Source organism: Pseudorca crassidens, chromosome 5 (assembly GCF_039906515.1).
Source record: "Pseudorca crassidens isolate mPseCra1 chromosome 5, mPseCra1.hap1, whole genome shotgun sequence".
Taxonomy (NCBI): domain Eukaryota; kingdom Metazoa; phylum Chordata; class Mammalia; order Artiodactyla; family Delphinidae; genus Pseudorca; species Pseudorca crassidens.
This window is the reverse complement of record NC_090300.1, coordinates 17,774,040-17,800,838: the sequence shown is the minus strand read 5'-3', so window position 1 is coordinate 17,800,838 and position 26,799 is coordinate 17,774,040. Positions and strand designations below refer to the sequence as shown.

The following is a 26,799-nucleotide window of genomic DNA, read 5'->3' as shown; positions in this document are numbered from 1 at the left end:
TTGAAATTTAATAACTTTAATAATTATAAGCTGTTTATGCATAAAATCTACTGCCATATTTGCTATTACCAGGGAGGAAGAAATTTTCCTCTACCCTTCCAGGATCTTCTGGCTGGTCTAAGAATTAAATTGACATGAGACAGATTAACAGGAGAAAAGTCAAACAAAGTTTAATAACATGTATATATGGGAGAGACCCAGGAAAACTGAGTAACTTGCCAGGATGGCTGAATCCCTCGCCTTAGGTACCATCTTCAGCTAAATACAAAAGGAGATTGGGGTAGTGGCTGGAGACTTCAACGGGGAGGAGGGCAATTCACAAGGAGATGGAAAAGCAAGTGTTTGGTAAACACTTGTTCTCTGGGTCATGCTGAGACAATGGAATACAGAGTGGACTCTGACCTCTGGGCTCTGTCAAGTTTCTCCCACCACACCTGGCCCATATTCTTTGAACTTACCTCTGGTGATGGCTCTATTCCAGGAACAGGACCTCTATCTAAAAATTTTTTAGGCAGTTAGGAGGCAGGTCAAAGTCTCTTCCTGAGTCTTTTGGGCCTTGATTTGTTTTCAAGTCAAAATAATCCTCATACCAAATAGACATTTGGGGGTGGCAAGTTTTGCTCTCCTACACTATCAGAATGTTGAGGACACATCAGAAATATCTTTCTAAAGTCACTGCAAGGAACAGCGTTTCTCCTCAGGAGTAGTATGAGCACATTTCCTATTTTGCCCCTCCTGCCAGACAACCTTGAACCATACTTGAGTCATAATAACTGTGTGAATATATATAAACATTTTCCAAGTTACATCATTTTCCCTGATCCTGAGTTTTATTTATACAAATGTTTTGTTTCATAATCTTTTGGGTCACACAAACAAAATCTACCTGTCCTATGTAGTTTCTGATCTCTAGATTTTAGTCTAACACCCCTGGGATTACAAGTATATGTTTTTGTTGTGAGTCACCACAAAGCATGTGGGAAAAGGTGGAGTTTAATTAAAATAAATAAAATTATATGCTTATAATCAACAACCTGCAAGGAATTAAAATATTGATGACTCAGCTGTGATGAAATTAGGGAGGACTAAGCTATCTGTCACACCATCCTGTATGAAAATGTTTTCTGTTTACAACAACAATATCAAACCAAAGAAGAAACACATTGATCAACTATTCCCCCACCCACACCCTCCATCTTCAAAGTTATTTTCTTCCTAAAGAAAAATTCACAGAGATTCTATCTGGATTTTCTTTTCAAGTCCCAAATCCTTTATATGAATGTCTTAGTCATGTTATTGGAGACAGAATTCATGCTTAATTAGAATTTATCAGATAGTTATTATATGTCGCCCTCCCTGAGTTATTTTTAAGAGATCAAAATAGGACTCACATCTGAAATCTGACAGTAGTTATTGAAATTGTAGCTAAAATGCTGATTTAGGGGTGCTGACCTTGTATTGCTTATCTTGCAAAGCAGGGTCTGGAAACAGTTCTGATTTAACCTCATTGCACTAATTACTATAAACTCCTTCCATGAGTAGGATAATAATTGCCATTCTAATTGTTGCCCTAAAAGTGGAATAACTACAATGCAGCCATTAGATAATAATATATGATTGTCTTAAGTGTATGCATGTGTGCTGACATTTAAGGAGGTATCTGAAGTCAAGCAGTACCCATTTTTCAATGAGTATATGAGGATATGTGTAATAGTCTATTAAGATGGTAATATTACTCCTGTTGCACAAAAGTGTTTAACAGTGATTATTGATGTGCGGTCTTCATAACATCTGAGCAGAAAGACATTGGAACACTGGCACCATCCTTTAGCTTAACGCTGGCTGGGTTGTTGTTGTTTTTTTTCTCATTCTGTCTTGTATTATAGTTATTTATGCCTCTTTATCATCTCCTCAACTAGAGTTTTCTAAAGTCAGGAATTGTATTTTATAAAATCTTTAGATTCAATATAGAGCCTAATTCATGGCATACACGGGCAAATCTACTTAAGAACCACCTGAATTTCATTTTACAGTCATTATACAAAAATATCCCTTTGCTCTCATAGCTGGTATGCCATATTTTAAAGAAATAATTTTAAATGGCAATAATCAGAGGAGGCACATTACCCAAAACTAAATACCTGCCAAAGGGATCTCTTAGTCCCCAAAAAGGCTCCTCGTAAACTATGAATTTAAAAAAATTTAATTCATAGTTTACAAAGAGTCTGAAATTTTAGCAACCTGCATTTCGATATTCTGTCAACTGCTCCAGAATTGTTGGCATAGTTTACCTAGTATCAGGAACACGGAGCTAAACACATTTCAATATAATTTTAATCCATTGCAGTTTCCAAAGAGATACATTAGAATGGGTTTTGTACTGTCAATTGCCTCCAATAAAAATTTATGCAAATTAAAAAACAGATTGCAGACCTGGATATATTCCTGTATTTCAAGAAGTGGAAATACTTTCAATGAACTCTCTCACCTAGTGAGCTAATTTTAATTTGTTGATCATATTTCAAACAGAAAGTTAAGATTCATCTAGGAACAGTGATAATGCTTTTATTGTGGTGAGCAGATTAAATCAGGTAATGCAGTATCGTTTGTAACAAGTTCTTATGTTTTCTATAGGTGGATAAGCGGAGCAGCTGTAGTCAATGCATTTTATTCTTCAGGCAGAAACCAGATAGGTAAGGTCTACTCCTAAATAATTATTTAATATTTCTCTGTTGTTCCCAAGCGGTAGTGCTTTGCATGACCAATTTATTATACTCCCCATAAAAGCACAGCGAGGCTGAGTTACGGATTTATTGAATATCCTCCTTGAAAGTAAATGCATCCATGTACCTCTTTTCACTATAATAGCAAAATTTAAATCAGTGTAAATCACACTAAGTAGTTTTGTTTCTTTTACAATATTCTCATTTATAGTTGAATGGTTTGTCTTATTTCTAACTACTTTTATTTTATTTTTAAATACTTTTTTAAAGTCCCTTATATCGCCATAAAGTTATATTAACTTTAGGACTTTCTAAGTGTCAGCATCTTAGGTGGTTTAACATTCCAAGAACCAAATTTTCAGAAATCCAATTTTTTTGTCGATTTTGTACACTGGCACTGGTAGAGATGGTCCTGTTCTTTATCATCTTTTTTTCTAGAAGATTCCAAGAGGCTCAGAAAGTTGAAAAGTCAATTATGCTAGGTTGAACCATATGAAATTTTATTTATTAACCACTTCTGATCAAAAAAATTTTATATGTTCCCTAGTAGTAGTATCACAGAAATATGCATAGAAATTAATACATGAGTGAATAATATAATGAATAATGAAATGGCTTAATATAACAAAGATATATTTTTTTCTCTTCCTGGGAATACTGCGACATCTTGAAACTCTCTCTTAAGTATCTCACAGATAGACCCATTTTTTCCCAAGAGTCTTTAGTATGTAGAAAGGCAACCAACTGATTCAGTACTTCAGTGGGAGTATTCTAAACAAACAGTACAGCCAGCTTCTCCAGGTGTACTCAGTCCAGCCCTTCATTTCTCAGTGTAGTCAAGAATCAAGAGGGAAGATAAAATTTGATGACACTTTCCCCCATTGCCTTTATTTTATTTTTATTTTATTTATTTATTTTTTTGGCCACGCCACGCAGCTTGTGGAATCTAAGTTCCCCGACAAGGGATTGAATCCAGGCCCTTGGCAGTGAAAGTTGTTGAGTCCTGACCACTGGACCACCAGGGAATTCCCCCCCACCCCCATTGCTTTTAAACCTAGGAAGTGTTAAATTAAGAAATCATCCACATTTTCTTCTAGTATTTTTATAGATTTTTATTTTTGGAGCAAATCTTTAGTCTATCTGGAGCTTATTTTGGTACATGAGATGAAAATGAATTATGATCAGAAAAGTTTGTCTTTATATAACAAATAGGTAATAATTAAGGCATGTGTACTGGGTTAAAGTCAGTTAGTTCGAAGTCTAGGGTAATATATCTCCCAGCTAGTGAAATGATTACCTAAACCTAGATCAGAGCCTGTTTAATGATCAACTCAGAACCCATGCAGTCTATCTTTGTTATGTATTCCTAGACACCATTCAGACCTTTTCTTAGAAGCTCCATTATCTTGGGAGAGTCTTCACTTTGAAGACCTCTTGAGGTCTGTCAGTGTAAGATCTAGTTCATTGTAGACTTGGACAGAACAGGATAATTGACTTTTAATGGAATCCCAGGGCAAACTGAGGTGGCCTTGACTTGAATTCTGCATTAGGGCAGACTAAGGGATATTGCTTTATTTTAATCCAGCTCAGGATCCTATCAGACCTGACACTGATTCATCCCCATAAGAAGAGCCATACAGACCTGTGGGACCATTCTGGCATGTTCATCCTTTCATTTCTTCTCTAGAGCAGGTCCACCCAGTTTAGGTCAAGATGGGCCTAGTTTGGCTTTGAATTACCCCATAGCCCTGAGGCTGGCTCAAAATTGGTCTGCCTCAGAGATTCCCTGATCTGAGAAGACCTGGGAATGTTCTCATTTTGAATTTAATACATTCAAACCAAACAAGTGTACAGCAAAAGGAAAAAGAAGGTAAAAGTGTGCTAACATTTCACAAAGTAGACAAATATCCTCTGAATAGTCAAGAAATGGCTGTGATAAACATTCTTAATATATAAGAAAGACCTTTTAAAGATACTGAAGGTAAATTCATATGATGGAAATAAGAAATCTGAAAAATTGCTAACGTCTTTTCATATGCTTTTCATATGCTTATCTGCTAATAAAAGCAGTTCAGAGAAAGGGAAAGTGTCATGCAAGAGGAGAAATATTTGACATGTATACGTTTTCTCCTTAACAATTCATTTAAATCTCCAGAGTGGGGATTGTCTTAACTAAAAACAATTGAAGATCCAGATCTGTATCTTTCTTCTTGATAAAAGTGTATTTGTGTGTCTATCTATACCTAGAGATATAACTTTTGCAGCACTGTCTTAATGAACTTGATATGATGTGCATTACATAATTAGAATTGGTATAGAATAACATGTCTCATAAATGATCCTCCCACCTTCACACAAATACCCTAAGCTAGATCACATACAATTTCTAATGGGATTGGTCTTTTTGTGTTATGGTGATAAATAACTTGTTTTATTATTGTATAGGGAGTTATTCATATTAGTAATTTCTACTGTTTAATTCAATTCCCACCACTTTTGTCATAACTCATAGTTACTCCATGGAGCTTTAGGAATCTTTCATGCCGTTAGGAAAGCTGTGCTTGAAAGTTTTGTCAAATGTTTCTCTGTAAGTTTCAGACACCACTCAACCATCCTATTAAACTTTCAAGTCATTTCCAAGGAAATGCTCAAGTCATTTGGGAAGTCTTACTACTGCTGCATTCTCCTTTTTCATTAACAAGAAATTTTTTTTAAATTTTAGGAAATTTATGGATTATTTAGTGTACTCAGTCTGGGTGATCTATGACTACCTTGACATAATTAAATTTTCTAAACTTGTCTTAGTCATTCTTAGGAGTCTTATTTTCAGACTTGAGAATTAAGAGTAAATGTTTCTGAACATATTGCTATTTCATTTGATATAAAAAACAATGTTTAATTTTTTCCACCAAAATTGAGTTTATCTGAATGCACTCTTGAGCTTTATATCAAAGATTCTAAAGTCGAATTGCTTGCAGCCTTAAAAAAATAAACCAGGGCAGTGAGGGGCTGGGGGTGGGTAGAAACAGCCTTTTGTTTCATGGACCAATGAGTTATTTAATTAACTAACTTGTAGACAATCATGAACATAAAAAATGCACAACTAAGCAGTTGGTTATTATCAAGAGTTGTGATGCCGACTAGTAACAGTGATAAGGCTAATGGGGAAAATCCTCATCATAGATATTTAGCTGACAGAGTAAAAGGAGAAATCATAATTTGCAAAGTTGAACCTGAAGACTAGTATTTAATATGAGCCATAAAAATCTTATCACTTGCCTGAAGAATGGCATATCAGGGTATAATTAAAGCAGCAGGATCTTTACAGTTAATGTTTAGTCTTGATAGCACATTTCATAAGAGCATTTTATATAATGGATGGATTTTAATCAAAGTACATAGTGTGGGAGATAGTGTTCACTTTAAGTTAATAAAGTACTGCACATAATTTTTGTACTTCAAGCTAAAAATAATTTCTTGGCACTGTTGATAGCTCAGGCAGCTACACGTGAGGTATAACGTTCATCAAAATTCTCCAAGGACAAAACTATTTTTTTTTTTGTAATTTTGAATGTTATGGCAACTTTCAAGATTTTTTTTAAAGATCTGGAGAGCACTTAAATTGCCCAGTGTATTTTAAAGTCTCCTCTGTAAATATCTAATATTTATCCCTGAAACCTTGCAAGGTTATGTCATACTCACTCCACCTGAATGACAAAGAAACAACATTTGCTACTCTGTATTAACTAGGTCTTAAATTTCTTAAGGTCAGGGCCTTTCTCTTGTATTCTTGATATCCCATGTAGCAATGGCCCGGGGATTTGCATGCATAGTAGGTGTTGAAACTAATGATTTTTTTTCGATTACAGAACATAATGCTTCAGTGGATACTAGAATTGTAGAACATGAAAGATACAATTACAAAACCATGGACGTTATGAGGGAAGGGGAGAGTATGGGGGAGGCAGAGAAATAGAAGACCATAGAGACAAAGGCCAGTAAGAAGAGGCTGTATCTAGTTAGATTATCTAGATTATCTATCATGGCAATGATAAGCCATCAAAGGTGTTCTAGCAGAGGAGAAATAATGACTACAGTGGCACTTTTATTGGCAGACAAGATAGGTTGGATTTAGGATAGATTGTAGTAGGGTGAGACTGGAAGTAAGAAGACCGATTAGGAAATTAAGTTCTTGAGGCAAGGAATGAGAGTGTGAACTAGGAAGGTGGCAGTAGGACTGATAGGAGGAGATAAACAGAAGAGATGCTACTGGAAAGAAGGTACATGACCTGATCTTTTCCTAAATAGATCATATGAGACTTCATAAAAGAAAGGAGACATCGAAGATAGACAGAAAAATGTTCAGTTTGGGTGACTGAGACCCTTCACATGCTATTAGCAGAAATAATAAAGTCAGAGTGATGGCTTCGAAGGGAAAATGATGAGTTTGATGTCTGACACATGAAATTTAAATAGTGTGAGACACCTAAGTGTAGAAAGTTAGCAAGGTAAGACAGATGTCAGGGTAGACATAAAAATTACAGTTTATTTATTTGCAAAGTCTTTAGGACACCGTAGGAAATTCATTCATTGATTCATCATCATTGATTATTCATTTATTCAACACATTTCCTGAGCACCTGTTATGTTCCAGGCACCATCCAGTTTTAGGTGCTGGAGATAATGAACTGAGAATTCAAATGGACTCAAAAACAAACAAACACATGTATGTACAAACAAATCTGTGCTCTCAATGAGCTAATATTTGAGGTGCCATGGGGACAGACAAGAAAAAGAAGGACCAAACAACCATAAATAGTCATACATGCCTTGATGAAAATAAATAAGGGTGGTGTAATTGGGGGATACTTTCGATTGAGTGGCTCTGTTTATTTACTAAGCTATTGTAGATGGATAAAATGTTAGATACATTAAAAGTAATACTTCCATTATTAAGTAACTATTTCTCCCAAATATTTGCAGTTGGGGAAAAGACCTTCTGCATGAAGATGATAATTTTCCTTCGCTCTAAACTCCTTACAGTGGGGAAACAATCTTAATAGATGTTACAAAGTCTATTATGATTATAACTCACAGATGTGGTGCCACTCTGGGATGAACTCTTTACTGTCATCAACAATAAAAGACCTGCATTTGTTTCTATCACAGAAGATTTTTGTACACAATTAAGTGAAACTGACATACTGGAAAACAGCTTAGCAGGCAAGAAGCCAACCCCAGGCCTGTCATCACAGGATAAAACCACAAGTAGTCTTAACTGTCTTCTTTCTTCATAGTCTTCCCAGCTGGCATTCTGCAGCCCCCGTTCTTCAGTGCCCAGCAGTCTAACTCATTGAACTATGGGGGCATCGGCATGGTCATAGGACACGAAATCACCCATGGCTTCGATGACAATGGTAAAGTGCAATTGATGCTTTTCTTTGGCTGAGATATACCCTAGTAAACCTCATTAAGAGTTATTATAATTTATCAATACAAAAACACATTTATTCATCAGCATATCATTGGTCTAATAATCACCACACTTTTAGTGTTCCTTTTAAATTGTTGCTTAAGAAGATCAGAATTTTCTAATAGTGAGGTTAGCAATGTGTGCTTTTTACTCTGACAGAATAAAACAAATATTCACATTGAGAAAACATTGTGATATTTGTCAACACCAATGATAATGTTTGGTCTTATTTCATGATTGTTTATGTCTTATCTCTCTAGACTTTTAGAGGGCAGAGTCCACGTCTTAAAAATCAGATGTAAACTCAGAAAGTAAGGTGCCCACAGGACTTTTAACTGCTTGTGGTCAGAGACATATTTTTTGCTGCATCTTGCACCTACTACCTAGTTCAGGGCCTTGAAAACAGTAGGCAATTAAATGTTTACATGCTGCCCAAAATGTAAAATAGTTTTAGAAATGAAATTTGAGAGGAATAGAAGTAAGGATGTAAAATATGTAAAGAGGTAATAGTTGAAGTTATAACAAAGATCGATTCACAAGTGGAAAGAAAATAACAAGAGAACAGTAGAGGGAAAATAATGAAGCCTTAATCCAACTTTAGAGAGACAGAGGAAGAAAAGGAGACAGGAAGGACTTAACTAAGCTTCTGTTAACTCAAACTACACAACAAACTTCACAGGTAGGTATTAATACTATTTCCATTTTTCAAACAGAAAAATATAGATGCACATAAGACTTGCTCAAAATTACAAAACTGGAAATTGGTGGAACCAGGATGTGGGTTCAGGTAGCTTGTCTTTATATCCCTTTTCTTATTCACTACATCATAGATAACTGTTTAAAAGATAATAAAATCAAGTATCAAACATATGACGTATATAAATGCTGCTAAAGCTCAAAAGGGGAAAGATCAATGTAGTTAAGATTAGCAAAGGGAAGGGTTGGGCGGAAGGGATAGTTAGGGAGTTTGGGATTGACATGTACACACTGCTATATTAAAATGGGTAACCAACAAGGACCTACTGTATAGCACAGGGAATTCTGCTCAATATCATGTAACAACCTATATAGGAAACGAATTTGAAAAAGAATAGATGTATAACTGGATCACTTTGCTGTACATCTGAAACTATCACAACATTGTTAATCAACTATACTCCAATATAAAATAAAAAGTAAAAAAAAAAAAAAATTAGCAAAAAAGCTCCAGGAGAAAAGGTGACTTTTTCTTTGTCCTTGAAGTATAGCAAAACTATGAGTCTGCAATGTCTAATGAAGGGTTTGAGATATGAAATGAATGCCAGAGTGAAATATTGACATCTTTACAATCTCAAAACATCAAATTAAACAGACCATCCAACAGAAGCAAGTCATGATTTCAGGAGTGTTTGTCTGATGGCCTTGGCTGAGACATCAACAGCCAAGTGGGTGACATACCTGGATTAATACTGAGGCATATCAGCAAAGAGAGTCCCAGCAGCCGGGGTTTCATCAATTCTGGTTGAGAAAGCAGAACAGTTTATCTCATCATCTGTCCAGTTTAATGTTCTCTCACATACTGGTATTTCAGTCCTTGCACTTTGAATTAAAGATATCTTATTGCAATTGTAATAAGTTCCCATTTTAGTTAAATAAATATATATTCCAGGCAGAAACTTTAACAAGGATGGAGACCTCGTTGACTGGTGGACTCAACAGTCTGCAAATAATTTTAAAGACCAATCCCAATGCATGGTGTACCAGTATGGAAACTTCTCCTGGGACCTAGCAGGTGGACAGCATGTATGTCATCAGCATTCTCTTGAAAAGTTATATTCAATCTTAAGTGAATTATTGATGCTTTCTTTTTTTTTTTTTTTTTTTGCGGTATGCGGGCCTCTCACTGTTGTGGCCTCTCCCGTTGCGGAGCACAAGCTCTGGACACGCAGGCCCAGCGACCATGGCTTCACGGGCTTAGTTGCTCCGCGGCATGTGGGATCTTCCTGGACTGGGGCACGAAGCCGTGTCCCCTGCATTGGCAGGCGGACTCTCAACCACTGCGCCACCAGGGAAGCCCTATTGATGTTTTCTTAACAATCCAAACATAGTTAAGGGTCTTTAAGTGTCTTTTTTTTTTAACAGCTCAATGGAATTAACACACTAGGAGAAAACATTGCTGATAATGGTGGTATTGGCCAAGCATACAGAGTGAGTAATATTTTCTTCCCCTTTTAGTGATTGGAGTGTATATTGATCATATTTAATCACTCATTTAAAGCCTTTTGCAAAAAACATATAATGTAAGCAATAAATGGATGACAAGAAAATGGAAAATTCACAAGGAGAAAGGGATTGTAAATATGCTAACCAGAAGGGGCAATACAGTTGATATGATTGAGCTGAATACCAGTCTCTAAGCTTTGAAGAAGCCAAGGAGAAAAGGAAACACAGAATATTTTAATGATAAAATTGAGATAAGCAAGTTCCACAGAGGAGGCGATATTTTTCTAAGAAATAACCTCTGAAATAGTTATTTTAGAAAAGATAGTATATAGAAAGGTTTATTTCAGAGTCGTTGATTGATGTACCGAGCATGACCCTCAGTTTCATGGCAGATGAAGCGGTATTTGGGAACAATAATCAACATAAACCACAAGCATAATATTAAACTACAGTCCATTACAATGACAGTGAGGGACTGAAGTGATATGGTCCCAGCATGTGGCCTTGTAATGGTGTAAACCATTCGACTCAGAGGAGTGTATTGTTGGAGCATCCCTTAGAATCTCATTTGGACTTCCCTTCATTCTTAACATTCGACGATACTTTCTGAGGGCTTTACTATGTGTTTGGCCCTTGGTACTGGAGATCCAGCTTCGCACCCTCCATAAAATATGCCATTATTTGATGATTTGAACAAGGATTAAACATGGTCTAGTGGATACTATGTGCACAAGAAAAAGTAGGGGTTTTCACAAAACAGTGGAGGAATAATGGTCTTGGAAGCAGCAAGGAGTGAGCATGATTTTGAGTTGTTTTCCCAATGCTGAGGTGGCCCACATGTGGGAGAAAAAACAGAGTCCACTTGAGAGGATACAGGGGACAAGGTGTCCACAGGATAGAATCAGGCTACTGACATAAAGATGGATGGAATATTCATTGGAGTGGGGGAGGATATAGGGTTATTTGTTCTCCATCGAGATATTTGGGTTGGAGGGGAGGAGGGAATTATCAGAGTAATGCAGGAGAGTTGACTGGTGGGGCCTGTGACTTGGCAGTGACCCTGGATGATCAAAGTGTGAGGCTTGGGAAATTAATCTGGCTGCAAAGTTTCCAAAAGAATGAGTTCCAGCCAAGTCCTGGGAGATGGTAGATTACTGCTTCTTTGAATACTTGGAAATTTTTTTGCTGGATGCCAGACATTGTGCATTTTACCTTTTTGGGTGGTGGATATTTTTGTTTTCCTCTAAATATTCTTGAGCTTTATTCTAGGATGCCATTAAATTCCTCAGAAATGGCTTGGTCCTTTTAGATCTTGCTTTTACAATTTGTTAGGCATGTCTGGGGTAGTGCTCAGTCTAGGGATAATTATTCTTCACTGCTGAGGCAAGAACCTACAGTGTGAATCTTTCGTTCTTGTCTTGTGTGATACCAGATGTTTTTATCTCTAATCCTTTTCTGTAGTTTCTTCCCTAGCCTTGGGTAGTTTGCTCACATGCATACTCAGGTACTCAGCTGAATGCCTGAGGGGCCATTGATCTCTGAGAGTCTGTTTCTCTGCAGCTTTCTCCTCTTCATTACCCTTTCCTTGGTGTCCCTGAATTCTCAGCCCCTTCTCCTCACCCTCTCAAGGAGTCTGCCAGGCTCCCACTGGGGTTTTCTGCTCTATTTTGTGGCCTGGAAATGCTCAAGTCAAAAAGCTGGGGCAATCGTAAGGCTCCTCCATTTGTTTACCATCTCCCAGAGATGACTTTCCTTTTTGCCTGATGTCTAGTGTCATGCAAACCATTGTTTAATATATTTTGGCTATCATTTGGTCATTTCAGTGGGAGGGTAAATTCAGTCCCTGTCACTCCATCTTGCCTGGCAGTGGAAGGCATTGGGCCTTCCTCCATGGTGATTCTAATACGCAACCAGATTGAGAATCACTGCTGTAAAAATTCAGCCTAAGTCTGGGTTAAGGGTACTTGCATGGAGATCCTCATGTAGAACAAGTACAGATTTATAATAATGAAGCAAATTACAATTGTACAAATATGTTATTATACATGAAATCTTGACTTGTAATGCTCCCTGCTAGATTATGAGCTCCCTAAGAGGAGTAGGCTCAAGTCTTTCCCATATCCCCAGCATCTTTGCACATTACAGACTCAATAAATCTATGTTGATGGCAAGTAAGAAGAAAAGAAATATATCTTCTGTGTATCTAATATCACCTTTCTTTGTATTAAACTGAAACTAACACATCTCAGAAAGTTTGTTGTCAATCCTTTTCTTAAGTGTATTTAGTAGAGGAAAACTACATTTTTCAATAGTGTCTATAGATCCTTAAGAATTAAGAAAATTTCCTGATGTTCATGTAATCTAAATTCCTTTTTCTTAATGTGACTGAGGTTCAATCTATTTTGCCCTGTCTTCAGGGGGCCGTAATAATTGCACATCCTTATTCTTAGAATCATAGGGTGCTAGGCCTCTAAGGGCTGTTAAGAGACTCCCTTGACTTTTGTCAGGAATCACTCATATGAAGTCTGGTGTGAGTCTCTTTTGCTGAGAGTAGTACCCAGGCCAAGTATAGCAATTACAGACTCCATTGGCAATCTTTTCTTCCAACTGGCTAGACTCACCCATCTATATAACAACATTTAGATAAGTTTTTCATCACTGTTTAAGTCATCCATTCATTCAGCTAACATTTGCTGATCATCTGACATATGCTAGGCTTTTATCATCTGTTAGTCATTAATCTTGTTCTTTTCAGAGCATTTGTAAGTAAATACTAGTTTTCTTTCTAATCCATTAAATACTTGTAGGTTGCCATAACTAAATATATTATTATGGTGATTCTGATATAAAAGTTTAATTACTTGGTTACATGATCTTTGCATAGATTTATATATAAATTTGGAAATTATAAACATCATGTTTCTCTTTCATTAACTGCCTAGGCCTATCAAAATTATGTTAAAAAGCATGGTGAAGAAAAATTACTTCCTGGACTTGACCTAAATCACAAACAACTGTTCTTCTTGAATTTTGCCCAGGTATTGTATCTTTCTTGATTGATAGATATGAAAATCATCTTGAGTTATAATTTCATAGTACGTTAGATATTGCATACTGAGTTTTCTCGTTTTAATCCGTTGTGGCAGAGCATTTGATTGACTAACTTTCATTGTGTGTAACAGACCGTCAGACCGTATTAATGATAATTATGTTCCTGGCTGCCTATTATTGAACATTATTTGAAGAGTAATTGGTTGAGGAATGCAGAATTCCAATTTAACTTTTGCGATAGGAAGTTTGCTTTTCCTCCAGATTGCCCAAACAAATAATCCTTGATGGAACCTAAGTATGCTGCTTTCTTTTTTCTATTTCTGTCCCTAGGTGTGGTGTGGGACCTATAGGCCAGAGTATGCAGTCAACTCCATTAAAACAGATGTGCACAGTCCAGGCAATTTTAGGTGCGTGGTTATGAATATCTGTTGAGGTGCTCCAATATTGGCTCCATTATTTCAAATTTGGAGGGTTTTTTCTAACTCGATGATTCTGTAAAATTTGGAAATCCAGTACTTTTCTTTTTCCTTCTTTTTTTTTTTTCTTTTTTCTTTTTGAGGGTCTTAGAAAGGAGTAACAGAACACTTCAAGATAAATGTCATGTTTACACAAGCATAGCCGTGACTGCTGTTATCCTCAGAATATATGTGACCTAGGTCCAGTGCTTGATGAATTCCAACAAAGATGTCACCTCAGAAGAGTGACTCTATTTAAAGCTAGAGAGACATTTCTAAGAGGTTGCAAAAGGCTTAGGCCTAGAACCAATGAGTAACTGTTCCAAAGAAAGATTTCCATTCAACACAGAGAGAAACTTTCCAGTAATTAGAGGTCTCAACCTCTAATAACTTTGGAGCAAAGTTATCCCCAAAGCTCCAGGAGAGAGTACCATGAAGGAGAAGTCAGAGAACAATCTGCTAGGGATGCTGGAGAAAAATTCTGTGCAGAGTGGAAAGTTGAGTTATAAGATATCTAAAATCCATCCCAAATCAGAAAACCTAAGAGAATACTGGATTGAAAGAGAATCAAGCAACCAGCATTTGAGTGTCAAATTCTAGACCCCCATGTATCTATTTTAGGACTGAATTCCTAATTCCTACCTCTTCCGCAGGCACTAAAATCTTCATCACTGATTCATTGATCAACAGCAGCACCTCTCAGGCATGAGTGTGTGAAAAACCAGTTAAAAATTTTGTAGGTTTGTTGGAAAACAGAGTTTGAGAACAAAAGAAAACTAATGGGCCAATTTTAAAAGATCTTCCTAAAATAGATATGAACATACTGCCCAGACTATTCACTCCTGGGGAAAAAACTCATGCAGTTGTGAAACAATAAAATAGCACATTTAAAATTAAAGAATTTTCTCAGCTTGTTCTAGTATCATCATCATCATCATTTGGTGTTTGCCTTAGCAGTTTTTTCAAAATTCATTCACTCAACAATTGATTATTGTACGCCTATTATATGTATAGTGCAAGCTAAATTTAGTCTTGCTAGGATATACAAATTAGCTTCTTTTTCGGTAATGAGCAACGAAAGTCCCTGGATCAATTGTCATTATGGTTTTGTAACTTTTAGTTTTAATTTTTCTTTTCTTTTCTTTTTAAAATTTTTCTTCCAGTTTTATTGAGATAATTAACATACAGCACTGTATAAGTTTAAGAGGTACAGCATAAGGGTTTGACTTGCATACATCATGAAGTGATTACCATAATAACTTTATTGAACATCCATCATCTCATATAGATACAAAATTAGATGAAAAAAACATTTTTTCTTTGTAATGAGAACTCATAGGTTTTACTCTCTTAACTGTCATATATAACATACAGCAGTGTTAATTATATGTATCATGTATATTACATCCCTGGTACTTATTTATCTTATAACTGGAAGTTTGTACCTTAAGTTTGTACCTTTTGACTACCTTTATCCAATTCCCCTCCTCCCCACCTCCCACCTCTGGTAACCACAAATCTGATAGCGTTTTCTCTGAGTGTATTTGTTTGTTTTTGAGCATAATTGACTTACAACACCATGTTAATTCCTGGTGTACAACAATGATTCAATAGCTTTAATTTTTTAAAGTTGTCTTTTTCCTTACTAAAGTTTCAGAGGTTAAGATCTAACAATCTGAGGATAACAGATAAGCTCACACAAATGACCATAACAATCTAATTTGTCAAAGCTCTGCACTACATATCCTCATGAACAAAAACATATATCCATAAAAAGCCTAGGTGGATTTAAATAATATTAATATAGTACCTTCTACATCTGGCATCCTCAGAGAACAAGAGGTGGCACATTAATTTTTGACAGCTAACATTTGTCTCTTGAGTATTAACATTTTTATCTTAACCCGTGGATTAAAATTTCTCTGTTTAAAATAACTTTTCTAACTTCCTGCCTTATTAACACAGTATCCTGAAGAAAACCTAAGTTTTCTTTTTTTGATGACACAGACTTCTGTTATGACTATTACTTATAGTTTCACTGTTTATTGAGTTAGTGAAAGCCTCAGAAGCTATAACATGTGGAGTTATTTATTCCTACCCTACAGAGACATTAATGGTGATTTTCTTGACTTTTCAGTTTATTTTTTTTATTAGAGTTTTTCTATTTGTTTGTCTCTTCCCTAGTTCTCTTTCTTGTTAAGGTATTGCCTGCATTCAACTGTGCCATTCCTCCATTCCAATTAGCTCAGAAAACATATCATTATACTTTATAGTAAAAAATGAATGCAAGCTTTGAAGTAAGAAACCCTTGAGTTCCATCAATGGCTCTGCCGTTTATGAGCTATTCCTTAACATCTGGGTCTCAATTTCTTGATATATAAAGTGAGGATTAAATTATCATGAGAGCTGCTAGGAGGATTAATGTTAATATATATGAAGTGCCTATTACGTATATGTGTTTGAAAATTAGTACTTGAATTACTTTTACATGAGAGAGATACGAACAGGATAAGAGTTCCTATGAATAAAGTATATGGATTTTGCAACATTCCATGTTAGCTGACAGTTAAGGGCTTTTTTTTTCCCCCTCATTTCTTATGTCTGCATAGCTCAAAATGTCAGTAACTGATCACTGGTTAAGTGATCATGTAGGTAAATATGTAATTGTTTTATACCCCCAATTTTAAATTGAAAAAAGTATTTTATTAGAAACATGTAGAATTATTTGTAACTTTTATTTTCTTTGTTCTGGTCCAAAAGATGCCTCTTTGACCATTTTTCATTCATAATAAGAGAAGTATGTGTTGATTTTTTAAAAGGGTAAATGGAATGCCAACCTTTTGTCAAGGAAATTATTATTTTCTCTGGATGTAAAGGGATTTCCTTGGCAAAAGGTTGAGGTCACACTTAGTTTTGGAAACAGGCTGCTTCCTGGCTGTACAAAGTAAAACACATTTTTTTAAAGAACCTTAAAAACTAATAGACATTGAGTTGCTATTGAAAAATTGTGCATGGTGGTTTCTGTAGAAACATTTCTGAAACAAAGGGCGATTTTGTAACCTTATGCTTAAATAACCACAGTATCAAAAGCAAAAGGCAAAGTATAACTGTAAAGAATCTATAAAACCATATAAAGCTGAATCTATAAAACCATGTTAGGTCTAAGCTATAATTATTTTATTCTTCCTAACTAAAGTTTTTTGTACTTTAAAATAAACTTCTAAAACTTTAGTATTTAAAGCAAAGCCGTTTCCTTATGATATTCTAGAAATTTAAATGACTTCATTTTGGAAATCCAGCTTCTGTTAGCTGTCTACAGTCACTTCAGGGAACGGTTGTTACGATAATATTTACTATATGATCTATAAATGTGTTTCTAAAGTTATTCAGATATAATATTTCTTTTTTTAACATCTTTATTGGAGTATAATTGCTTTACAATGGTGTGTTAGTTTCTGCTTTATAACAAGTGAATCAGCTGTACATATACATATATCCCCATATCTCCTCCCTCTTGTGTCTCCCTCCCTATCCCACCCCTCTAGGTGGTCACAAAGCACCGAGCTGATCTCCCTGTGCTATGCGGCTGCTTCCCACTAGCTATCTATTTTACATTTGGTAGTGTATATATGTCCATGCTACTCTCTCACTTCATCCCAGCTTACCCTTTCCCTTCCCCCTCCCCACGTCCTCAAGTCCATTCTCTACATCTGCGTCTTTATTCCTTTACGGCCCCAGGTTCCTCATAACCATTTTTTTTTATTCCATATATATGTGTTAACGTACAGTATTTGTTTTCCTCTTTCTGACTTACTTCACTCTGTAGGACAGACTCTATGTCCATCCACCTCACTACAAATAACTCAATTTCATTTCTTTTTATGGCTGAGTAATATTCCATTGTATATATGTGCCACATCTTCTTTATCCATTCATCTGTCGATGGACACTTAGGTTGCTTCCATGTCCTGGCTATTGTAAATAGAGCTGCAATGAACACTGTGGTACATGACACTTCTTTTTTTTTAATAATGATAAGTAAAATTTATTGAAAACTTAGCATGTACAAAACACTATGCTTTTCACACATTGTGTCTTTGTGCCTGCATAGTAGTATTTTTTTTTTACATCTTTATTGGAGTATAATTGCTTTTCAATGGTGTGTTAGTTTCTGCTTTATAACAAAGTGGATCAGTTATACATATACATATGTTCCCATATCTCTTCCCTCTTGCGTCTCCCTCCCTCCCACCCTCCCTATCCCACCCCTCTAGGTGGTCACAAAGCACCGAGCTGATCTCCCTGTGCTATGCAGCTGCTTCCCACTAGCTAGCTATTTTACATTTGGTAGTGTATATATGTCCATGCCACTCTCTCGCTTTGTCGCAGCTTACCCATCCCCATCCCCACATCCTCAAGTCCATTCTCTACATCTGGGTCTTTATTCCTTTATGGCCCCAGGTTCCTCATAACCATTTTTTTTAATTCCATATATATGTGTTAGCATACAGTATTTGTTTTTCTCTTTCTGACTTACTTCACTCTGTAGGACAGACTCTAGGTCCATCCACCTCACTACAAATAACTCAATTTCATTTCTTTTTATGGCTGAGTAATATTCCATTGTATATATGTGCCACATCTTCTTTATCCATTCATCTGTTGATGGACACTTAGGTTGCTTCCATGTCCTGGTTATAGTAAATAGAGCTGCAAAGAACATTGTGGCACATGACTCTTTTTTTTTTTTAATATGTGGTCTTAATTAATTAATTAATTATTTTGGCTGTGTTGGGTCTTCATTTCTGTGCGAGGGCTTTCTCTAGTTGCGGCAAGTGGGGGCCACTCTTCATCGCAGTGTGCGGGCCTCTCACTATCACGGCCTCTCTTGTTGCGGAGCACAGGCTCCAGAGGCACAGGCTCAGTAGTTGTGGCTCACGGGCCTGGTTGCTCCGCGGCATGTGGGATCTTCCCAGACCAGGGCTCTAACCCGTGTCCCCTGCATTGGCAGGCAGATTCTCAACCACTGCGTCACCAGGGCAGCCAACATGACTCTTTTTGAATTATGGTTTTCTCAGGGCATATGACCAGTAGTGGGATTGCTGGGTGGTATGGTAGTTCTATTTGTAGTTTACTAAGGAACCTCCATACTGTTCTCCATAGTGGCTGTATCAATGTACATTCCCACCAACAGTGCAAGAGGGTTCCCTTTTCTCCACACCCTCTCCAGCATTTATTGTTTCTAGATTTTTTGATGATGGCCATTCTGACTGGTGTGAGGTGATACCTCATTGTAGTTTTGATTTGCATTTCTCTAATGATTAGTGATGTTGAGCATTCTTTCATGGGTTTGTTGGCGATCTGTATATCTTCTTTGGAGAAATGTCTGTTTAGGTCTTCTATCCAGTTTTGGATTGGGTTGTTTGTTTTTTTGATATTGAGCTGCATGAGCTACTTGTAAATTTTGGAGATTAGTTCTCTGTCAGTTGCTTCATTTGCAAATATTTTCTCCCATTCTGTAGGTTGTCTTTTCATTTTGTTTATGGTTTCCTTTGCTGTGCAAAAGCTTTTAAGTTTCATTAGGTCCCATTTGTTTATTTTTGTTTTTATTTCTGTTTCTCTAGGAGGTGGGTCTGTGATTTATGTCATAGAGTGTTCTGCCTATGTTTTCCTCTAAGAGTTTGATAGTGTCTGGCCTTACATTTAGGTCTTTAATCCATTTTGAGTTTATTTTTGTGTATGGTGTTAGGGAGTGTTCTAATTTCATTCTTTTACATATAGCTGTCCAGTTTTCCCAGCACCACTTATTGAAGAGACTGTCTTTTCTCCATTGTATAGTCTTGCCTCCTTTATCAAGAATAAGGTGACCATAGGTGTGTGGGTTTATCTCTGGGCTTTCTATCCTGTTTCCTTCATCTATCTTTCTGTTTTTGTGCCAGTACCATACTGTCTTGAGTACTGTAGCTTTGTAGTATAGTCTGAAGTCCGGGATCCTGATTCCTCCAGCTCCGTTTTTCTTCCTCAAGATTGCTTTGGCTATCTGGGGTCCTTTGTGTTTCCATACAAGTTGTGAAATTTTTTGTTCTAGTTCTGTGAAAAATGCCATTGGTAGTTTGATAGAGATTGCATTGAATCTGTAGATTGCTTTGGATTGTATAGTCATTTTCACAATGTTGATTCTTCCAATCCAAGAACATGGCACATCTCTCCATCTGTTTGTATCATCTTTAGTTTCCTTCATCAGGGTCTTATAGTTTTCTGCATACAGGTCTTTTGTCTCCTTAGGTAGGCTTATTCCTAGGTATTTTATTCTTTTTGTTGCAATGGTAAATGGGAGTGTTTCCTTAATTTCTCTTTCAGATTTTTCATCATTAGTGTATAGGAATGCCAGAGATTTCTGTGCATTAATTTTGTATCCTGCTACTTTACCAAATTCATTGATTAGTTCTAGGAGTTTTCTGGTAGCATCTTTAGGATTCTCTATGTATAGTATCATGTCATCTGCAAGCAGTGACAGCTTAACTTCTTCTTTACCGATTTGTATTGCTTTTATTTCTTTTTCTTCTCTGATTGCTGTGGGTAAAACTTCCAAAAGTATGTTGAATAATAGTGGTGAGAGTGGACAACCTTGTCTTGTTCCTGATCTTAGAGGAAATGGTTTCAGCTTTTCACCATTGAGAATGATGTTGGCTGTGGGTTTGTCATATACGGCCTTTATTATGTTGAGGTAATTTCCCTCTATGCCTACTTTCTGGAGGGTTCTTATCATAAATGGGTGTTGAATTTCGTCAAAAGATTTTTCTGCATCTATTGAGATGATCATATGGTTTTTCTCCGTCAGTTTGTTAATATGGTGTATCCCTGACTGATTTGCATATATTGAAGAATCCTTGCATTCCTGGGATAAACCCCACTTGATCATGGTGTATAGATATAATATTTCTGTATAAGATATAAGGGTCTGATCAATTTTTTTAATAAATAAATTTATTTATTTATTTTTATTTTTGGCTGCGTTGGGTCTTTGTTGCTATGTGCAGGCTTTCTCTAGTTGTGCAGGCTTTCTCTAGTTGTGGCGAGTGGGGGCTGCTCTTCGTTGCGGTGCGCGGGCTGTTCTTCGTTGCGGTGTGCAGGCTTCTCATCATGCTGGCTTCTCTTGTTGCGGAGCACGAGCTGTACACATGCAGTCTTCCATAGTTGTGTCATGAGGGCTCAGTAGCTGTGGCTCATGGGTTCTAGAGTGTAGGCTCAGTAGTTGTGGCGCACAGGCTTAGTTGCTCTGCCGCATGTGGGATCTTCCCGGACTAGGGTTCGAACCCATGTCTCCTGCCTTGGCAGGCAGATTCTTATCCACTGCACCACCAGGGAAGTCACTGATAATTTTTTAAAGTAAGTCCAAATAGACAAAGTGATATCAATGTCTGCTACCTAAATAGTATGGTGCTAATTTAGATACCTATATTGCTTGAGATCATCTTCCAGTCAGAATAAAGGACACTTTATAGAACCTACACCACTAATAATGCTAGAAATGTTTTCCACAGCTTAATATCTAATACTTTTAAAAAAATATTCTTTCTAGTGTTTTATTTAGACATTTTAAAGTAATATGGCTATTTTGTTCCTTATTATTCTATGATTTAGTATGCCTAAGCTAAACCCTCTTTGAAATACTGATGTTTCCTCCATTTACCTTAAATATTAGCATTGGTTTCTGACATTTTATAAATGGTGTGGATTTTGGTGGGCCTTGAAGAATTTCTATTAGCACTTATTAATCTTTAGCCCATACCTGGGAATCTATTCAGGCATTTATTTCTTCATGAATTTATAGAGGAACATGTGTAGACCAACGTGACCTTACTTTAAAAGAATCCTGAACATCAGTTAATGATAAAAATTGGACAGTTTACTCATGAATGAAGCTGGTTAACCTTGTAGCCTAGTTGTTTATTTAAGAGACGTAGCAAAAGATTGTCAGAGAACTCATTAATTGTAAAATGCTCATTCAGTAATGAAAAAGAAAAAAAACAGTTAAATTCAAGCAGGAGTAGTCAGATATAAAGTTCATTGTTGGTTACATGATGTTCAGCTCCACATATCTTAGGTATTTTCAATACAAGTGATTATTTGCCATGGGAATAAATAGCAGTAGTATGATAAAACAGCAGCAGTATATATTTTATATATTAAAGTAAAAATTTCAAGTAACTTACTCTAGGAAATAATCAATAAAAACTTTTATTATATTCTGTTATTATAAACACAACACAAAAACTACATAGTTTTCATATAGCATGAAATTCATTTAAAAATGAATTATGATCCCACTCTTAGTGAAGGGATTCACTTTAATAATGTATCCACATTTTGAAATAGATTATGTCATCCATCCAAAGATTTGATGTTATAAACAACCAAACACTAATTAGAGTCCTAGGAAAATAAGTGAAGCCTTGGTACATTGTTGACCTAATTATTCAGAATCATATTATCTAAATGGAAGTTTTTGGATGGAAAGAGAGGAGCTGGAATGGAGACAGAGGGCTGAGTGTGCATTAGTTTGGGTGTTGCTGCATGGCCAAATCCCAATGGTGTCTTGTGAAGACTTTCTTGTTTTAAGGTTTGTGGGTTTTTTTTAATTTCTTTAATATTTTTAAGAGAAATGTAGAATTACGTCTTGGGTTTGGACATTTTTACTGAAGTACTTATCTCCATACGGTGATATCTAAGACAACAATCCCTTGAAAAAATGTTAATAAAGTAAAAAACAAAAGAAAAAGCAGCTCTTTCAGCCAACGACCCTCAAATGCTTACCCTGTCCATCAGGGAGCTTGCTCCCCAGCTAGAGGAACAGTCAGACCACCAGAATACTGTCCCTCAGCCAGTGTATAGGGCTTCCTAATGTAGGAAGAGGATCAGATTAAATGAATCAAAGCACCTCTGTAACTCAGAGTCTGTGAGCCTAGAACCTTAAAGGTACTAATATAAATCCCTGATGTCTAAAATCTTTATATTCTTACATATATGATCACTTTGACCATGTATCAAGTGAACTTGTTCGAACTTTCAGGTGTAAGAAATGACATATTATTATTATTATTAATCAAATTAATTCAAACTCTAGGCTCCCACCCAAAGCCAAGAGGTGAGAAATTTAATTTCAGTCATTTTCAGTGTACTCCTTTCTAGGGTTATACTGGAATCCAAAGGCATCTCATGAGCCTAGAAATTAGGGAATAACCTCCTTTCCCAGCCTGCGATGGGTGCTGACATCCTTGCAGTCTGATCGCCCTATCTGAAGTCGGGTGGCTCCATTTCCTTCCATTGGTCATGGTCAAGGGAGGCAAGAACTGCCCCTCTGGACGTTCAGCCTCCTCGACAGCCACGTACCATCCTATCAGAAGTCCTCTCGGGGCCCTGCTCACAGTGACAGGCACGTCCTTGTCATTCATATAACCTGCCTTTACTGGGCCCCTCTTCAGTCTTGGGGAGGCCAGTCTTCTCCCTCTCCAGCCAGTGGACGAATAGAGGTAAATTCTTCTGCTCTACCCTCCCCAACTTCAACCCCCAGCCCTTCATACCAGAGAGATTCCTTTCCATCTTTAAGACTCCTCTAGGAGTCCTCAAAAACATACAACCAAAAAAGTTTTCCTCCCTGAAGGATAGTGGGGTTTGAGAAATAGCTGATGTGGTGATGGGTGACACAGTAGGAAGGAGAACTTTTAGAAATTCGATGTGGAATAGAGATAGGGAAAGAAAATGCTTTCTTCCTCTCTCTGGTTGGTCCACAGTAGCAAATAAACCAAAAACACTGAGCAGTATTTTTCTTCGTAATGCCCTGTTACTCTCTGCATATAATCACCATGGCCAGGTGACGGGCTCATTCATTATTTCCGGAGTCCTGCAATAAGCAAAGCACTGTGCTGGTCTTTGGCGGTGCAGCCGGGAACAAGGTATACACAGTATTTTGTCCTCATAGAGATTATAGTGTAGAGAGTATGTCGGGAAGTAAAGAAGGAGAGAAAAATCATTGCACATCGTGATAAGTGCTGTGACAGGCTAGCACAGGTGGGAGAGACTCACGTGGACTGTTCCAAGGAGACCTCTGAGGAGGTGTGTTGAAGCAGCGGCATGAAGACTGAGAAGGAGTTAGCCGTGTAGGCACTAGGGAGTAACTTTTGCAGGCAGTGTGGTTGGCAGGAACAGCAGGTCCAGAAGAGGGCAAGAGCTTGGCGAGTTTGCATAATGGAAAGTGAATCTGTGTAGTTTGAGCTTCATGAGGAACCGGAGGAGAGACAGACCATGAGGAGGCCTGGAAGGTAGGCTGGAGCCATAAGGACGCTGGAGACGTGGAGAGGAGTTTGAATATCCTTCAAGCCCCTGGAGGGTTTTAAGTAAGAGAATGACTGAACTTGATTCAAATTTTAAAGCTCACTCTGACTGCTGGGTGGAGAAGGGGTCAGAGGGGAGAGAAACGCTAGGATGTATACATGTCCACACATCTACCATGTAGGGAGATCTCAGTAAGCCCAAGGTGGCTGAGATGGGATGGTCCCAGTGGGAAGAGAAGGGAAGGAGCTGGTTCAGGGTTGATGGGAAAACATCACCTCTGCATCACTGTACTGACCTGTCTGCCCCTCAAATGCTGCTTGGTGCCAGTAATGGGCTGGACAGTGTTGTTTTTGCCTATTGGGGTTAGAGTTAAGAGGAAATTGACATGTTGCCAACCCTTTCAGGCTGAATCCAGTTTCTGATATCTGTGGGGTTCTTTTGGGAAAAAAGAAAATAATTGTTATCTTCCCTATTAAATCAAATATCTATTTAAAGTCTATTATATTGAAAGTTATTGTGTGAGGCCTTTCAAGATACAGTAAGAAATCATAATTTTATTCTTTAACCAAATTCTTCTTAAAATAACTGCAATTCCAAATATGAATTATTCACTTTTCTTACAAACACATATAGCGTGTTTATAAATTGACTCCCCATACCAAGCCTAAGATGCAGGTAATATTATTATATGCATTTTACTGAAAAGGAAACTGAGGCACAGAGAAGCTAAATAAATACGACTCATAACCAGGATTCAAACCATGCCATCTGTCTTCAAAATCTGCTTTTAACTCCTGTAGTTTGCTACCTCTCCATTTAAACATTCTGTTAATGAAAAGGAAAGGGCTCATTCTACCAGTTGTTTTTTTGTTTGTTTTCTTTTTAAATTTCCTTTTAAACTGAAAGTTCCAAACCTACACAGCTGGCCTACATAAAAAAAATTCAGTAGAGCTCCTGCATGGTATGGACATGAGTATCAAATGCTGATGGTGACTTTTGTTTGTTTCACAGGATTATTGGGACTTTGCAGAACTCTCCTGAGTTTTCAGAAGCCTTTCATTGCCACAAGAACTCGTACATGAATCCAGAAAAGAAATGCAGGGTTTGGTAATCTTCAGAAGAAGTGGTGCAGTCCTTGCCTAGACTTGCCCACATCACAGAAATGGGGAACTCTATCTGAGAGAAAAAGGACCAGAGAGGTCACTGATTACGTGGAGGTAGTTCACGGGGGTGAGAGCAATAAAAATGAAGCTAGGTTACTCTGGAAAAATGTGGAGGGAGGAGAGGTCTAATGTCTATCAAATCAATCACTTCTCACTGTATAAATAATGCTTAATCTCTAAAGAGAATATTGCCATTCATTGCTGTTTCTCATATGATCTGCCAGTTTGATGTTTTCTCTTGATGTAGACCGGCATTTCTAATCAAAGGGAGAAAGAAGAGGTGGAAGAATTCCGTTGGCACCAAAAGCACAGCAGTGACGTGAGAGTTAAAAACATGTTGCCAATGTACTTATTTTTACTTTTATTTGCAAAATTTATGCTCCTTCAAAACTCTTCCAAAGAATTCTTATACATATTGGGGCCTTGGGCCTTAAAGTAGTTTTAATCTAATTTTGCCAATCATCAGTTACTCATTCTGAGAGCATTGTATTTTAAGCACTCTTAGGGCAAAAATGAGTGTCTGAAACTGTTTTTTGTTGTACCTGCTTTGACTGATAATGAGATTCTTGAGGCTCCCTGCAATTTTCTAAGCAATTTCTTGTTCTCTCTCTCTCAAAACTTGGTCTTTTTAAGAGATTTGTAGTAATGTGTAAATAATAATTTTTATATTTAATTATTAACTACACTTATGACTAAGGAATTGTTATTATAGGTAATCATTGAATATTGAAGCTTCAGACCAAGATAAATAGTTATGAACCAAGATTTGTAAAGTGATGTACAGATGAAGATTTGAGACTTTTTAAACTTATAAATCATATTGATGAAAAGCTTTAAGCACAAACTTTGGGGTAAAAATTGCCATTGGACAGTGGTCTAAAGATACATGAGAGTTGCGGTTTACAAGCAGGATTTTCAAAATTAAATCTGTCCCTGAAGGTGGCCATGGTAAAAGGGCAAAACTGCATCTATGTAGCTCTGCATCTCCTTATCTTTTCAGGTTTGTCATCTGATGGAAATATTTTGATAATAAATTGAAATTGTGAATCCATTACTCACTAAGCTTATTGTGCCAGCCATCTAGCTTTGGAAAGCGCATTTCTGGATAGAAATGAGACGCTTCTACACATCCAATGGACTTGCTTCTAAAATTCTAACTCACCTAGAGTTCTGGGAGGGGGAGGTCTAGTCCCTGATAGCAACTCAGCTCTCAAGGCTTTTATGTTCTGTTTTCCTGTCCTGTTTGCAAGTTTAGTTCATTTCATTACTTGATTAATATTTTACAAAAGGAGTCCAAAATACTTATTTTTCCTAACAAAGCATGAAAATGAAGGAACATCCAAAATATGAGTGTTGGTTTTCCTGCCTCTTGAAAAATGTCCATTTACATGTTTTTT

The 26,799-nt window shown here is 36.9% G+C and overlaps 1 protein-coding gene across 7 annotated transcripts in view; it reads left to right on the top strand.

The window, feature by feature from the left end:
• The window catches only part of MME (membrane metalloendopeptidase), a 91,750-nt gene extending 65,297 nt beyond the window's left edge, over nt 1–26,453 (top strand). For 5 of the 7 annotated variants that reach the window (XM_067737454.1, XM_067737456.1, XM_067737452.1 and 2 more), the window contains 7 exons: nt 2,635–2,693; nt 8,021–8,140; nt 9,845–9,978; nt 10,318–10,383; nt 13,341–13,436; nt 13,780–13,856; nt 25,251–26,453. In XM_067737454.1, the coding sequence (XP_067593555.1) occupies nt 2,635–2,693; nt 8,021–8,140; nt 9,845–9,978; nt 10,318–10,383; nt 13,341–13,436; nt 13,780–13,856; nt 25,251–25,350 (652 nt within the window). In that variant the 3' untranslated portion in view covers nt 25,351–26,453. The remainder of the gene's footprint in view (nt 1–2,634; nt 2,694–8,020; nt 8,141–9,844; nt 9,979–10,317; nt 10,384–13,340; nt 13,437–13,779; nt 13,857–25,250) is intronic. The other 2 variants (XM_067737457.1, XM_067737458.1) reach the window with 2 other exon arrangements.
• The last annotated feature ends 346 nt before the right edge of the window (nt 26,454–26,799 follow it).